This window comes from Ictidomys tridecemlineatus, chromosome 8, assembly GCF_052094955.1.
Source record: "Ictidomys tridecemlineatus isolate mIctTri1 chromosome 8, mIctTri1.hap1, whole genome shotgun sequence".
In the NCBI taxonomy this organism is placed as follows: domain Eukaryota; kingdom Metazoa; phylum Chordata; class Mammalia; order Rodentia; family Sciuridae; genus Ictidomys; species Ictidomys tridecemlineatus.
Genome location: NC_135484.1, coordinates 29879997 through 29894638, shown reverse-complemented (window position 1 = coordinate 29894638; position 14642 = coordinate 29879997). Strand labels below are relative to the sequence as shown.

The 14642-nt window shown below is 35.7% G+C and overlaps 2 protein-coding genes across 3 annotated transcripts in view; one reads left to right on the top strand and one right to left on the bottom strand.

The window, feature by feature from the left end:
- The window catches only part of Tbpl1 (TATA-box binding protein like 1), a 32363-nt gene extending 25608 nt beyond the window's left edge, over positions 1–6755 (top strand). Inside the window, exons 3-7 of the mRNA XM_005329776.4 lie at positions 2118–2200; positions 2366–2429; positions 3799–3902; positions 3995–4089; positions 6213–6755. Of these exons, the coding sequence (XP_005329833.1) occupies positions 2118–2200; positions 2366–2429; positions 3799–3902; positions 3995–4089; positions 6213–6292 (426 nt within the window). The 3' untranslated portion in view covers positions 6293–6755. The remainder of the gene's footprint in view (positions 1–2117; positions 2201–2365; positions 2430–3798; positions 3903–3994; positions 4090–6212) is intronic.
- Positions 6756–8427: 1672 nt separating this feature from the next.
- The window catches only part of Slc2a12 (solute carrier family 2 member 12), a 52511-nt gene continuing 46296 nt past the window's right edge, over positions 8428–14642 (bottom strand). Inside the window, exon 5 of one of the 2 annotated variants that reach the window (XM_005329777.4) lies at positions 8428–10579. In XM_005329777.4, coding sequence (XP_005329834.1) covers positions 10426–10579 — 154 coding nt within the window. In that variant the 3' untranslated portion in view covers positions 8428–10425. The remainder of the gene's footprint in view (positions 10580–14642) is intronic. The other variant, XM_040283354.2, reaches the window with a different exon arrangement.

Here is a 14642-nt window from a genome sequence, read left to right as displayed (position 1 = left end):
TAAAATTATCCTCAGAAATAATTCTAAAGATTGTTTACCAGTCACCCATCACTACTTTGATAATATTTCTGGTTTGTAATTTATCTGCAAAGCACCTTTTACTTGTAAAATGAGAAATCATGATTCCTGTATATACTTCTATCAGGATTTTTGGTAAATTTATACATCTATACCTGTATAGATATATACATTTCTTTGTGTATTCATATAACTCTGTTGAATCTACAAAAAGGCCATGAATTTTAGGAAGATTTTACTGCTAAGGTGACTAATCATCACTGATTCTCTTGCAATTTCAACTCCAGAATCTAGGCTAGGGCTGGGGGAGTAGGCATGTGTGGATGGGGAGGGAGAAAAATGTGTTTCCTTAGTGTTCTTACAGCTTGTTCAACAGGCAGATCTCTCAATGTCTTTGAACTGAAGAAAGGGACCTTTATATTTCAAATGTACTTAAATTTAATTATATTTGAATAGTGCTCTAATATATACTTTTTGTAGTATGTTAGCTGTCATACTGTTCTTTAGTAGCCAAGATAGATAGATAATTTTCTTTCTTGACAAGTTGTTAAAAATAATACGGTCCAGAATATTAAAATTTTAGTTTTTATTCAGCTTGTAACATTTAAAATAAAAGCCTTTACTATTAATAAGTAGTAATAAAATTTAAGGGTTTTGAGATTAACAACATAAATAACAATGGATATTTATTTGGTTTATATAAACAGAAATTGATGAATAAATTAATCTTATACATCTATTATAAAAATTAATAATGTATCTGAAGGCTTTCTTGAAGCTCTAAAAATTAAATGCCAGTGTAACTAAGTAAATTATAATTAGTTCTTAGTACTAGAAACAAAATTAGAATGAATTAAATTCAATTAAAATGTTCCATGAACCACAATTAAAGCCTTTCTAGTTCACCAGTGATATGATTTTCCCTTTAAAACAGGAATAAATTTGTCTTCTAAAAAGTTTAGAAAGGAAAATGTAAAACATTGCTCTAGTATTTTAGCATGATGACATGGAGAGATTTTTTTTTTTCTAGGAAGGTTGACTGAGAAGTTTTAGGTGATGGAGAAACTGGTGGTGAGAAACATTTAAATGCAATATAAACTCAGTCCAATGTTTCTCAGTCAGTCGTGTATGAAATTTTATGAGGTATTTTATTCATTGTCATTTTTGGCAGTTTTAAGTCTCTCCAAATTAGTAATGTTCTAATTTGATAATATTGCCTATGACAAAAAAACTAAAAATGTAACTAGAGTTTTAAGAAGACATGCATGATTTATTATGTTACTTTATCCCAGTAAGCATTTATTTCTTTCTTACACATAATAATGGGCATGTAATAAGTATTTCCATAAATGAAAAGTTAAAATGAAAATTTAAATTTACATATTATCTTAGACCTTAATCTTTGACCTATTAATTCAGACTGTGTAGATAATTTTGTTCTATCCCAGACCTTTAAATGCCTTTTATATATAAGGAATCTAAAATTACATTTCTCGTTCTGACATTTCTCTTGCTCTGAAGATTTCAGTGAGGAGCTTGAGCATGTAACAGGCTTCTCAACTCTAGGATGCAATATAATGTAGCGATGGGTACCATGAAGCAGAATAAAGCAGGGCTACAAATTAGAGAACAGTGAAGGAATGGGTGTTACCATAGATTGATCAGGGTCGGTATGGAGGTCATGTGTGGTGAGAGATCAGAATAAAGTGAAGATATTGAGGGAAGAATGTTCCAAATGTAAGACACAGCTTCTCCAAAGCTCCTGATGTGCAAACAGATTTGGCATGTGTAAGGATCCATGAAAGTTCCATTGATGTGACTAGAGTAGAAAGAGTTGAACTGTTTGTTTTTATAGTTTGTTGATACCAAGTATGTAGTGAGAAATTTATGTGGATCTTGTTTTTTAATTAATTAAATATTTAATGAGATTAATTGTGTTCTCTATTCAGTCTTGAACTAAATTTCATTTTGGGTGATTTAGAGAGAAGTTAACTTTGAATAAGCTTGGAATAATACTTAGACATTGGCATGGCTACACAAAATAGAACCATACATGAAAATTAACAATCATTAAGTAATCAGATTATTTTTTTTTCCAGAAAGTATTAATGAAGCTTAGGAAACCTAGAATTACAGCTACAATTTGGTCCTCAGGAAAAATTATTTGCACTGGAGCAACAAGGTAAATGTTTCTTGGATTCTTAGTTTTTTATTTTTTACTTTCCCCCCATGGAAAGGGTACTTTTCGTAGACTTAAAAACAAAGTTCTATGTAAAGTTGGTTATGTTCCTCAGTATGAAGTATTTTTTCCTGTGTAACTTGGTCTTTTTCTTTCCTTAAAACATAGTGAAGAAGAAGCTAAATTTGGTGCCAGACGTTTAGCCCGCAGTCTGCAGAAATTAGGTTTTCAGGTAATATTTTCAAAAATTACACAAAACTGCAAATATTCAAGGATTTATTTTTGTAAAATAGAATTCATATGATTGACTTTTTCTGAGTTTTATATACTGCCCTTCAGCATGAAAATTTGGTAGCAAAACTTGGCTATGTGGATATTTTAAAAAGATCCTGGCTTTTCCTAATCTCCTTTCCTTTAAAGAAACTTGTTCCCTTTCAAGTTAATTGTCAAAAATGCCAGACCTGCAAGGCCCTGGTGACGTGGACACACTAGTTAGCAGGCTTATTGCTGTCGGCCTTTTCAAATATTTGTACAGACAAAACTTTGAAATAAATTATTATTTATTATGAACCTGCTAGATCACTTGCAAATGATGACTAAGTAGAAGAGAAGGGCGAAATAGTCCTTGAAGATGTGGGCCAGGCTGTTTGGGATTTGGATGTTTATAGTGTTGGGAAGTTTAGTTTCTTTCTGATGACCTTAAGTCTTAGAAGGAGCTGAACTCTGCTGATGGGGAGTGGGGGTGGAGAGTGGGGCAGGGCCTGGGGGATGCTGGCACTTGAGGAGAGTGGCAGTAGAAGTCTAGAGGTGAAGCTATGTGATAGTGAGGCCACTTGACACTTTTCTGGCTTTCTACTGCCTTGTGTAAGTAATACTGACTTGGAGGATAGACAGTGCACCCAAAATTGTGGTTTTAGGAGGAATGTTGGAAAAGATAAGGAGATGAAACAATTCAAGATGTTGGTAGGAGTGGCTGAAGTTATTAATGTGAAGAGAACATTTTCAGCCTGGGAACTGCTTTTCTTAGAATAGGATTAGAAACATTGAGGGCAAACCCAGCTTTTTAAAAACAGTGTATGATTCTAGACCCCAAGGAAAATAAACCTCTAGTTACATTCAAGGAAATGTCTTTTTACCTTAATGATTATTAAAAAAAACATCTGGAATCCAATGTACAATCTCTCCATTCACTGACTTTTTAAAGTGACAGCTTTTCCATTTTGACTCCTTTAAAAAGGAAGAATTAATTTAACTTTTTTCTTTACTATTTCTTGCTTTAATTTTTTCCTTACTATTCTTGTTTCTTTGATGGTTCAAACTGTCTCATTTAAATTAACAAATTATATACAAGACTTAAAAATCCTCAAATGTGCCATTTTAATCATGCAGATATCTCAGATTTTACTATTTTTTTAAATGAAGTTTTTGAGCTTTTTTTCTTTCATTGAATTACAGCTTTTAATACTAAACAACTTATAATACTAAATTCATACTCAGGATGTTTGGTTCTCTGTATAAGAGTAGAAAGTTAATAAAGAGTGCCATGATGAGCAGATTCTTTGTTGCAAAATAATTCACTGAGTTTCACTTCTCTCCCAAAGGTAATATTTACAGATTTTAAGGTTGTTAATGTTTTGGCAGTTTGTAACATGCCCTTTGAAATCCGTTTGCCAGAATTCACAAAGAACAATAGACCTCATGCCAGGTAGGTCTTTGAAGAATCAAGATAACTTAAAAATTTGAGATTACCCATCACCTGTAAATATTCATATTAATTTTGGCATTTTTAAAATATAGTTATGAACCTGAACTTCATCCTGCTGTGTGCTATCGGATAAAGTCTCTAAGAGCTACATTACAGATTTTTTCAACAGGAAGTATCACAGTAACAGGTAATGTGTGATGTTGAAACCAAACTTGTCAATTACAGACCAAATAATATAAGAGATGTGTACACTAAGATAGAAATAATGTCTAATTTGTCCCCTTTCAGTCACTACTTCTGCACTTCAAGGGCAGTAAGTCTTCTGACCTTTTTTTAAGAGAGAATTTTTTAATATTTATTTTTTAGTTTTTTTTGGTGGACATAACATCTTTATTTTATTTTTATGTGGTGTTGAGGATCAAACCCAGCACCCCGCGCATGCCAGGCGAGTGCGTTACCGCTTGAGCCACATCCCCAGCCCTAAGTCGTCTTTTTACCTTATAGATAAGTCTTCCCTCCTTTTTATTTGTACATTTTATATCCAGTTTTGTGTTTAATTTCATTCTCCATTATCTTAGTGAGATCATTCATTCTCATTATTGTATAGAATCCAGTGTCCGAATGTACTCCATAGGCGTTTCATTAGTTTTCAGATTGGAGCTTTTAAGAACATTCTAATATGTATCTTCATAGTATTTTTTTAAATTTATGATATCTTATAAAAAAAACCAAGAGAAACCCAGTCTCTGAACTTCATAGAGATTTTTACATAATTAGAATATCCAAATATAATTGGTACCTATTTGTTACATGTGTTTTGTTATATCTTTTGAAATTAAAACAAGTATTTGGGAAGGAGTAGTTTTGGGAGACTAGCAAACATGTCAAAGGGCAGCATTAGCATACAAGATGATTCTTAAAGGTGCTGTGATTGTGAATCAAGCAGAGGCATTGCATGAGAGCCAGTAGGTGCATGTTAGGCAAAATTGAGTTGAGGAACAATTCTTTAGTCTTGCAAAATGGCTTTTTATTCCTTTAATTCTTAGAGGAGAAACATTAACAAGTAAGTTTTAATTTTGACCATCTGTGGGTTTTCACATCTTCCTTGGGAACTTTTAAAGCCACTTGCCAGGATCCTGCCTGAATCTTAAAAACCGGGTGGTAGAGAACAAGTCTGTTCGTTCCCTTTCAGCTATCTGTTTCTATACTTTGGAACCTGAACTTCTAAGAATATCCACAAAGTACTGTTAAGTCCTGCTAAGTATAGAATTAAGAACTCATGTGTAAAAATTTGTTTATTGAGTTGATGGACAATTAGACAATATAACAACAAATTGAATACAGTTGACCTAGTTAATTACCATGCAATATACATGGACACCTGGAATATCCTGTGAAGTGTTAACAATTCAGTGAACACCTTCTGAATGGTTTCTGTAAGGAAAGTTCTATACTATGTGGAGGGGGTGAGGTGAGGTGAGTCAGAAAAGAGCAGACCAATACAAGACATGTTCAAAACCTTTAGAATCTACAATGAGTGGATCTGTAAATATTCACAGTTTTTCAAAATGGGTAATTATACATTGGTGAAACCATTTTATTCAAAATTTTGTGAAAATATTTTTATACCTTTTTTTTGGTTTGTTTTTAGCTACTTAAATAAATAAAAGATTATATTTTTAAAAGTTGTTCCAGAGCTGTACAGATTAATTTATATGTAGCATTACCTCACTGTCTTCCCCACTCATTGATTTGGATTAACTCTGAGGTTACCTGGACCGAATTAGTAATAAAAATGCATTCCAAGTAATAGTAAATTTATGAGGAATTTTAGACTACATAGTATAAAAAAAGCCAATATTTCAATAGCAGCTTTATTTTACTTTGCTATGTTCCTCCATATTCCTCTGAGTCTCAGTTGTAGTCTAACCAAAAGCTAGAAAACAGTAAACAAAAAAGATAGTGGGTATCTAGTCCTGTGTGTTATTCTTCCCTGTGCATATTTTTGTGCTTTTTATTCTCCTCCATGATGGGGTAGTTTTGTTTGTTTATTTTTACTTCTTTTCATACTGGTACCCTAAAACAAAATGAATAACACATTTGGTGTTTCAGATTTCTTTTAATTATGCACACACAAAAAATTGTGTTCTCTGATTCCTATTAAAATTTTTTTCTTGATTCTTTTTGTGGTTGTTTGTATGATGATGTATGTGAATTTGATATTCTAAAGTAGATGATATTTTTAACTGAAAAATCAGTATTTCCTAGCTTCTCAGCTCTTCTCAACCTTTTCAATTGTGTTCATTTCAGGGCCCAATGTAAAGGCTGTGGCTACTGCTGTGGAACAAATATACCCATTTGTGTTTGAAAGCAGGAAAGAAATTTTATAACTCATCACTTAATTGGTTAGAATCTCTAACTGAGCACCTTTTAAAACCTGCTGCACATTGGACTCAAAGCAAAAGGAAAACTGGACCAACAGTAATTGAGGAAATAGACTCTTTTATTCACTCACGGCTACAGTGTAAGCTCCAGTCCCTTTGGATTTTATTTCAAACTTTGCTGTAATATAAAAAGGAAGTTTACAAGACATGACATTGCTGCTTTTACAAAAGGACATTCTATTTATTTTCGCAGTAATTCTCATGTCCCCATAAGCAGAGCTGTCACAATGTGCACTACCTTAAATTGTTTTATTGTTGTCATTGTAATTTTTTTCCAGTTTGAGCTAATGTGTTTTATTTGTGAATAGTCTTTTACATTTTTGTATGCTGAATATGGGCACCAAAGAACCTGTAAAAGTTATCTTTTTCAATTGAATGTGCACAAATAAAAGTTTGGAAAAGATCTTTATTCATATCCATTCTGTAACTTTTATTCCCCATTTTCTATTTTAACAAAAATTGTATTCATAATTCTTTTTTTTTTTAAATCTATGCAAGTTTAGACTTTGGCTAAAGTGTGTTAGCTTATTTTTGAAGTGTATTTTGTATATATATATATGTATATGCTGTGTGTGTAAAGTATCTTTTCATGCTCTGTTACCAAATAACAAATAGGAAATTTTTTTCTTGGGGATTAGAAGTAAACACTTGTATATACTCTAGGGAACTGGGTAGGGCTTTATAAAGGATAATGTTTTATGTTCCTAATTTAATATGATAGAAAATGTTAAATAACTTTTAAAAGTTAAGAAATTGTAGTTTTTAAAAAAGAAGCCTCTTTCCCACTAGATGAATATGAGAAAGAAGCTGTGATGGGTGGTACCTCATCTGTTACCTTTGTTATTCTGGAGAGACTCTGTAGTTGTAGGGAAGTGATTAAGGTTCTTGGTGCTCAAGGCTATATTAAGAGTCCTGTCAGGAGTTGATAACATTGTGTAGTTTTAACAAGAAGTGCCCACAAGCTGCCTCTGTGCCACAGTATAATTATAATATAGTTGAACTTGAACTTGAAAGCCATTTTGCAAGTTATGTCTTTCCCTTTACTGTGTCTTATTTAATGGAGCTAAAGAGTGGCAATTCAGTGGATAGGATTGCAACGCTTAAAATTATTATAAGTAAGTGTTTATGAAGCAGTGGCCTCTGGCTCACCCTGAGCCTTGGAATGGTAGCACAGGATCGATCAGTCTGCAGTTGCACTCTTCTTACATGTAGGAGTTTAGCATAATTAACAGTGGTTTTACCAAGAAATACAGCTGTGTAGAGTTGAATCAGCTTCTCAGTAGAAATTTAGTAAAATCAGTATTCCAACAGTGTCCCGAAAACCTGAATTACCAAAATGTCTTGAAATATTTGTAAAATCTTACAACATCTGAACCTTCATGTTCAGTACATTTTCCATACCATATTATAAAACCTTGAAAACCTAGCTTAAGCACTGCACTGAACAATATTTTCTGTTTATTTTTATCTTCTTTCTCTCAAAGCCTTCCCCTACCCTGTCACTCCCTCAAATGTAGGAGGCAAAAGCTAACTTTTATACTTTATTTCTTATGAAAGATTCAAGTGTGTGTGTTTTAGAATTTTATTCTTTTTTTTCCTACATTTGTGTTTATTTGCTTCATTTCAAGATCAGTAGGATAGCTAAACTCATAAATACAAAGAATATTACTAGATGAAAGAATTATAGGTAGACTTTTAAAATTTGAGATTTTTCCACTTAGTTTTAATAAATAGTCATAAGTAAACTGTCCTGCAGTGTTCACAAAAAATAGTGTGTGGGGGGGAAGAATTGTACAACTAAGGTGCATATCCAGGTAATTTAACATTTTCAGTATTCAGATGACTTGAGAACCTTGCAGATCAGTAGAAATGAAAATGCTTTATCTGATGGAGAGGAAAGCTAGCCTGAACAGGTCTGGATTTAGGTTGCTACATGTATGCTCACCACCTGGCAGTGTTTGTGGGTGATCCACTAAGCATGACAAAGCTGGGAAGAAGCAAGTGTGTCTGATGTCTTCTGGCTTTACACAAGTACTGTACATTTTTTATATAAATAAAAGCTGTGAATATATACATACAAATTATAAGTATTACCCCCTTTTTATTTTTGAAAACCAAAAGGCTTCATTTGGTGGGTGGGGGGGACAGGTATTGGGTAAAAATGAATCTGAAGACAAAATGGCCTGCTCACAAACTCAGGATGATAAAAGGAAAATATAAGAGAATGTTTAAGACACTGAAGTTAAAGTCACTAGTAGTAAACTTTCTTGGTTTATTTTCTGCCCATTTGCAATGAATGGCCAAACCAAGAAATAGCTTAAGTATAAATGGTGTTTGAACTTGAAAGGAATTATGTTACAATTTAAAAAAAAAAATACCTTAAACAATCTGTGATGCTTAGAAAAAAACAAACAAAACCAAGATAACATGAAAACCTGACTTGTATTTTTAAAATCCTGGCATGTAACTCTTAAGTTAAACTGATCCTCTGCAGAACACATTTTGCCTTCTTGTTCCAAAACAAAAGCACACTCTAATTTGCATATGGGGGAATCAATATCTATTTTGCTCCTTCCTGCCAACTTTTAATTTTAGATGGCACATCTCAGAACCATACTTTTAGTCATTTTCCTGAGTCTTTGATATTAATGATTTACTATTTATATAGACTTATAGTCTTTTCCACTTTTTAAATAAGAGAATTTAGTAGATCATGTACCTTTTATCAAACTGGGACAGTTTGTTAGCTAAATACTGGGGTTTTGATACGAAGGATTCTCTTATGATCAATCATTTTTAAAAATTATTTTTCAAGTTAGGTTGTTCATGCATTAAAAGTTTTTATGTGTCTTCCATAGTTTATATTAATAATCTAATGGGTTTCTACTTAAGTGGTTCTAGATTCTTTATTATGGATTTTCTTTCATTCTGAATTCTCTTGATGAAATACTTATCTAGTCTTAAATTCAACTGGAGAAATGCAGAATAGAGCAATTCATTACTGTTGGGTAAAAATCCCACTGGATGTTTGCTGCTTTGGTTGGCCATCTCTTGTTTCATCACAGAGAAGAACATAGGGAATTGTCCTAATTTCTGAATGTCATTTATTATGTCTGTATTGTTCTGAACGTCAGCATCATTTATAGCCTCTCTGCCATAACCTGAGGTAGAGATATTCCTGAGACATGGGAGGAATTGCAGGAAACCATGGATTACTAAAAATTATGAGAGTCTTCCAAGGAGAAAATTTATAGGTTTGACCTAATAACATAAACCTAATTGCTTAGAGATTTAGATAAATAACCTAATGGACTGATTCCTTTTCTGGTGTTTTACTAATAGCTACTTCTAAATAAATATGGTCCCAAGATTTTAAAATTGTCCTCTTTAATCATTTAAAAAAATGGAAAATGCTTATTTTTCTCAAGTATCACACAGAATTTTCTTTTAATATTTCATATTAACATGAAAGTCATAATAGTAGTATATTTTGCATTAAATTTTACTTCATAATTCATAAGATAAGCTCCCATAATCTTTATTCTTGTAGAACTGTAACTAGGAATTGCCACAAAATCCTAGCCAGGAGCCTATCCTAATCTAGAACACGTGTGTAACTAAATTGTCTACATTGCGTGTCCTAGTTCTTTTTTACACGAGACCCAGTGCAAATAGTATCTTAGTAGGCAAAAATGTAAGCTTGGATCCAGAACACTTGTGTTTCTGAATAATAAAGCTTCAACTGGCCTCCATACATAGCTTAAGGCAAAGGTTGATCTCCTAACTAGGAATTAGTCTTTAAAAGCCTGCGGTGTGAAGGAGAAAGTATTGAACCAGCCAGTGTTTTCTTTAACCTGATATCTTGCTCAAAAAAAAAAAAAAAAAATAGGGCCATGTATCTCATCTACCTTTTGAGATTCCTTTGGGGAAGAGGGAATTAAAGGAAGTCTATAATTTCAGGTGTCTCTTTAAAAATAGCTTACGACACTGAATAAAAACCTGGGGGTGGGGAGAGGAGGGTAAATATGCCACTGGTAGTGCTTTCATCCTGTATCAGCATTCCTAAGGCCTTGAGGCCATTAGGTCTCTGGAGAAAGCTGCTTTGGTTGTCCCCTTCCACACAGCTTTTTACACTCCAGGAGCTGCTCTTGGGGTTTTCTTTTTTGAAGCTGTGTTGGCATTAATTCTTCTTGGTGATGACTCATAAAACAAATGTTGTTTTTCACATAGTTCCTGAAAGAGAAAGAAGCACTCATGAAAATGTCATTCTTAGTTTCCATACTTGAAAAAAAATAGGCATGCTGTTATTTTTTAAATCACCCTGGAGTTTTAATGTTTTGGCTATGCAAAAATGTTTTATTGTGAAGCCTCTTATATCATGAAATATATAAACCCTAGAACCTGGGTCAATGTCATGCAAAAAGTAAGGTGTAAGTTAGGGTGTGTTCTCAGAACACAACCCCTATGACTCTGCAGGCCAGGCTTCCAAGGGTTAGAAAGAGAACCAAAGTGAGGGCTGGGGATTTAGCTCATTTGGTAGAGCTCTTGCCTCACATGTACAAAAAAGGCCCTGGGTTCAATCCTTAGTACTGCAAAAAATAAAAAATAACTAGTGGAGATTTTATCCCAAGTCCTATCTCATTTTCTTCCATTTCTCAGATTCCACCACTACGCCTGTATTTACATCTATATATTTTGGCTTCTTTATTGTCCACTCATTTCTGCATGAATAAGTTCTTTTCTACAAGGTTATTCCCACCAGCATAAAATATGCTTTAGTATTTTATCTTTATTTTACAAATATCTTTCAAAGATCTTTTTTCTATAATTTAACCACTTAATCAAGTGGCTGTGCCCTGGTAGGTGGAAAGGATGGAACTGCATAAAGACTCCTGCTTTCAAAGCTTAGGTTTTCCCAGGGGAGACAAACATGTAAGCATATAATTTAAGTAAAAGTGCTGGTGGGAAAAGTAAGCAGTAAAAAGGGAAAAGAATGACTTTGGGGGAGAGATTGTATCATACTGTAACATGGGGCCGGGCATAGTGGCACACTCCTGCAATCCCAGTGGCTTAGGAGGTTGAGGCAGGAGAATCATAAGTTCAAAGTTAGAGGCCCTAAGCAATTTAGCAAGACCCTGTCTCCAAATAAACATAAAAAAGAGATGAGGATGTGGCTCAGTGGTTAAGTGCCCTGGGTTAAACCTGGGGTAGGGGAGGGGAGGATTAGGTCAGAAACTGGGATAAGAATTCCAGAGAACTGAAAGGTACAAGCAGGGATATTGGTTGGTGCTTGGGAATTTGAGTCTAGGGAGGTACTTTTTTTTTTTTTTTTTTTTTTTTTTTAGTGCAGAATAGTGCAGTTTTTTGTGTGAGAGAAAAAAATCCCACCAAAGAGGAGATGGATGGTAGTGGGTCAGTGCACAAATGAAAGCACGGGCCTTAGCATTACAGCAGAGTAGGCACAGAGGTGGGTAGGTTAGTAGATCTCATGGCGAGAGGATGAGGTGGTCTTTTTTATTTCTGTTTTTCTCAGTACACTAAAAAGAGTCATCAACAGAAAGTGGGAGGCAGTTCTGGAGGCTTGATGAGAGAATGTAGCTGTGAGGTAATCACCTTGTAAAATAGGAAAGTCAGCACACCAGGGAGCCACAGTAGATTGCAGGGCATTACTAAAGACCTGCTTGAAAATTGTTCTTGTAAATTTAAAACAAGACTGGTCAGCATAATTGTATGTTTTCTACAGCTACATTTAGCTCCTCAGATAAAGGATAAAATAAGCTAAAATTTGGTTTAATCAGAACTGAGGTTTGCCCGAATGACAGACAGGGGAGGGCTAGGGAAGGAAAAGAGACAGGAAAGGGAGTGGCTCTGGTGGCCATCCATGCACCTGAACAGCAGAAGAACGAAAGAAAGTGAGAACATGGACAGTGGCTGTCCAGTGGTTTCCAGTTCTGGGAGGTTGTCAAGATTTGTCCAAGTGCAGGTTTTTGAGAAAGTAAGCCAGAAAGGAAGGGTGCAAAAGTGAGTGGGATGTTGGTGAATGGTAGGAGTGGTGGGTAAGGACAGCGGAGGGTGTGACGACCACCCACTTGTCTGCTCCCCTTCAGAGCAGAACTTCAGGGAACAGATTGTAGCTGGTGTCTTCACTTCTTTCTCCATCCTCTTTGGTCACCTTCTGTCCTTATTCCACTGATATTTAGCCTCAAAAGCCCATGATCACCTCCCTGTTTATACTTGGCCTCCCTGGTCTTGCCACTTACAACAAAAGTCTTTTGGCCTCAGTGACTTGTATTTTAGCTTTCCTCACTACTTTCCAGACCTTTCTGATATTCCCTCTCCTCTGCTTGACCCCTGTGTGTTGACATAATCTAGGACTTGGTCTTGAGCCTCATTCCTTTCTCTTTGCTCTCTGACTGGATGATCTCTGGTTTTATAACTTCAATACCACCTACAAACTGATGGCCACCCACATTTACTCTAAAGGGTCTCCAGAGTTTCAGACTTTCGTATCCAACTGCTTACTGATCTATATCTTTACTCAACATCTAATGAACATCTCCAAATTAATATATCCAAAACAGACACTGTTGTCGCCTGCACTCTGAAGCCTAGGCCTCTTTCGGCTTCCTTATCCCATCATCCGTGCAGTTTCTCAAACTGAAACTTGATGTGTCATGCCATGCTAATGTGTCATGCCAACTACTCCATTGCCTACGCCTGTATCCAGTTCATTCATTCCTCCAACAGAGAGCTTCAGCTGTATGCCAAGGGGCTGGGAAACATCAGTGAACAAAATATACAAAATTATCTGCACTCAACAAATTTAAATGTAATGAGATAAGCCAAGTCAATGAATGTTTCAGTGTGGGTTAAAACTTAAGTTGGAAAGTCTGGGACACAGTAGTGATCTTAAATAGGGTGACAGAAAAAGTGGAACTGGAACAGTGAGACAGGTGGATATCTAAGGGAAGGAAACTAGACAGAAGACAAATACAAAGCCCCTGAGTCTTGAGCATGCCTGGTGAGCCTAGGGTATAGCAAAAAAGCCAGAGTGGCTGTTAGAGTAAAGGGGGTGAGGGGAGCAGAGTAGGGCTTCGAGGCTGTGGTAATGCTTTTAAAGTAAAGGGATCACTCTGGCTGCTGTGTAAAGAAAAGATGTAAGGGGGATGAGGAAGGGAAAGGATCAGGTAGGGTGCTAGTGCAATAATACAGAAAGGAGTTCATGATTACTCAGATCTGGGTAGTAGCAGAAGATACACTCTTTAAATAAGAATCAAGACAGCGTCCTGATAGACTGAACATGGGGTGAGAGAGAGACTGATTCAGGGAGACCCCAAGGTTTGTGGCAGAGCAAGGAGAAGTAAAAGTTTGACAACTGAGTAGAATAAGTTTGGCAAAACACAGGTTTAATTTAGGACATGCTAAGCCTATCTGGTAGACATTCGGAAAGTGTTTGGAGTCCAAATTCAGGAGTGGATCTGAGCTAGAGATAAACTTAGATACTAACACCTAGACTGTAAACTTACAGTCCCTGGCATATTGATAATACAGACCATCGAGATCATCGAGCCAGTAAGTGTGACAGAGAAGTGGTCACAGGACTAAGCCCCAGGGTTCACCAACTCTGAGAGAGAGACGATGGCCCTAGCTGAAGCTGAGTCAGGGACTGGTGTGGACCCATCCAAAAAGTGAGTCCTTGAAGGTAGTGAAGCTGATATTTTGGCAAGGAGGACGGACTTCCCTCAGTCCAACCATGGGATGGTCGTGAAGATGGTGTAAGAGGAAGAATAAGACTGAGAGGACTTTAGGGTGTTAAAAAGAGCCATTTCAGGGTAGTGGAAGCCATAAAATCCTCATTGGAGTTGGTACACAAGAAGGATGACAGAACTTTAGAAGGACTTTGCTATAAATACAAAAGCTGGAAAGAAAGGTGCAGTCAGAAGACCTTATTAAAAATATGATGACTCAGGGGTGGGCACAGAGAATGTAAAGAACAGATTGGAGAATGTGCTAGAGAAGGTGAGACGGGAGGGCATGATGGGGTTGATACTTAAAACCCTGAGGGGTGGGTGCAAATACTGGTGCATGCGTTGACATGGAAGGTGGTGGAAGTTCCTTCCTGATTATGTCCACTTTTTTGGCAACCTGAAAAGCAAGAGCATGGTTAGATACTGAAGAGGTCCAGAGGTTTCCAGAGAAAGGTGGTATTGAGCAGTTGTCCAGGGCAGAGGCAGACTGAATAACCAAGGGGCATGTGTTGGCAGCACTGAGGGTCACTTGAGGTCAGTGGCCATGA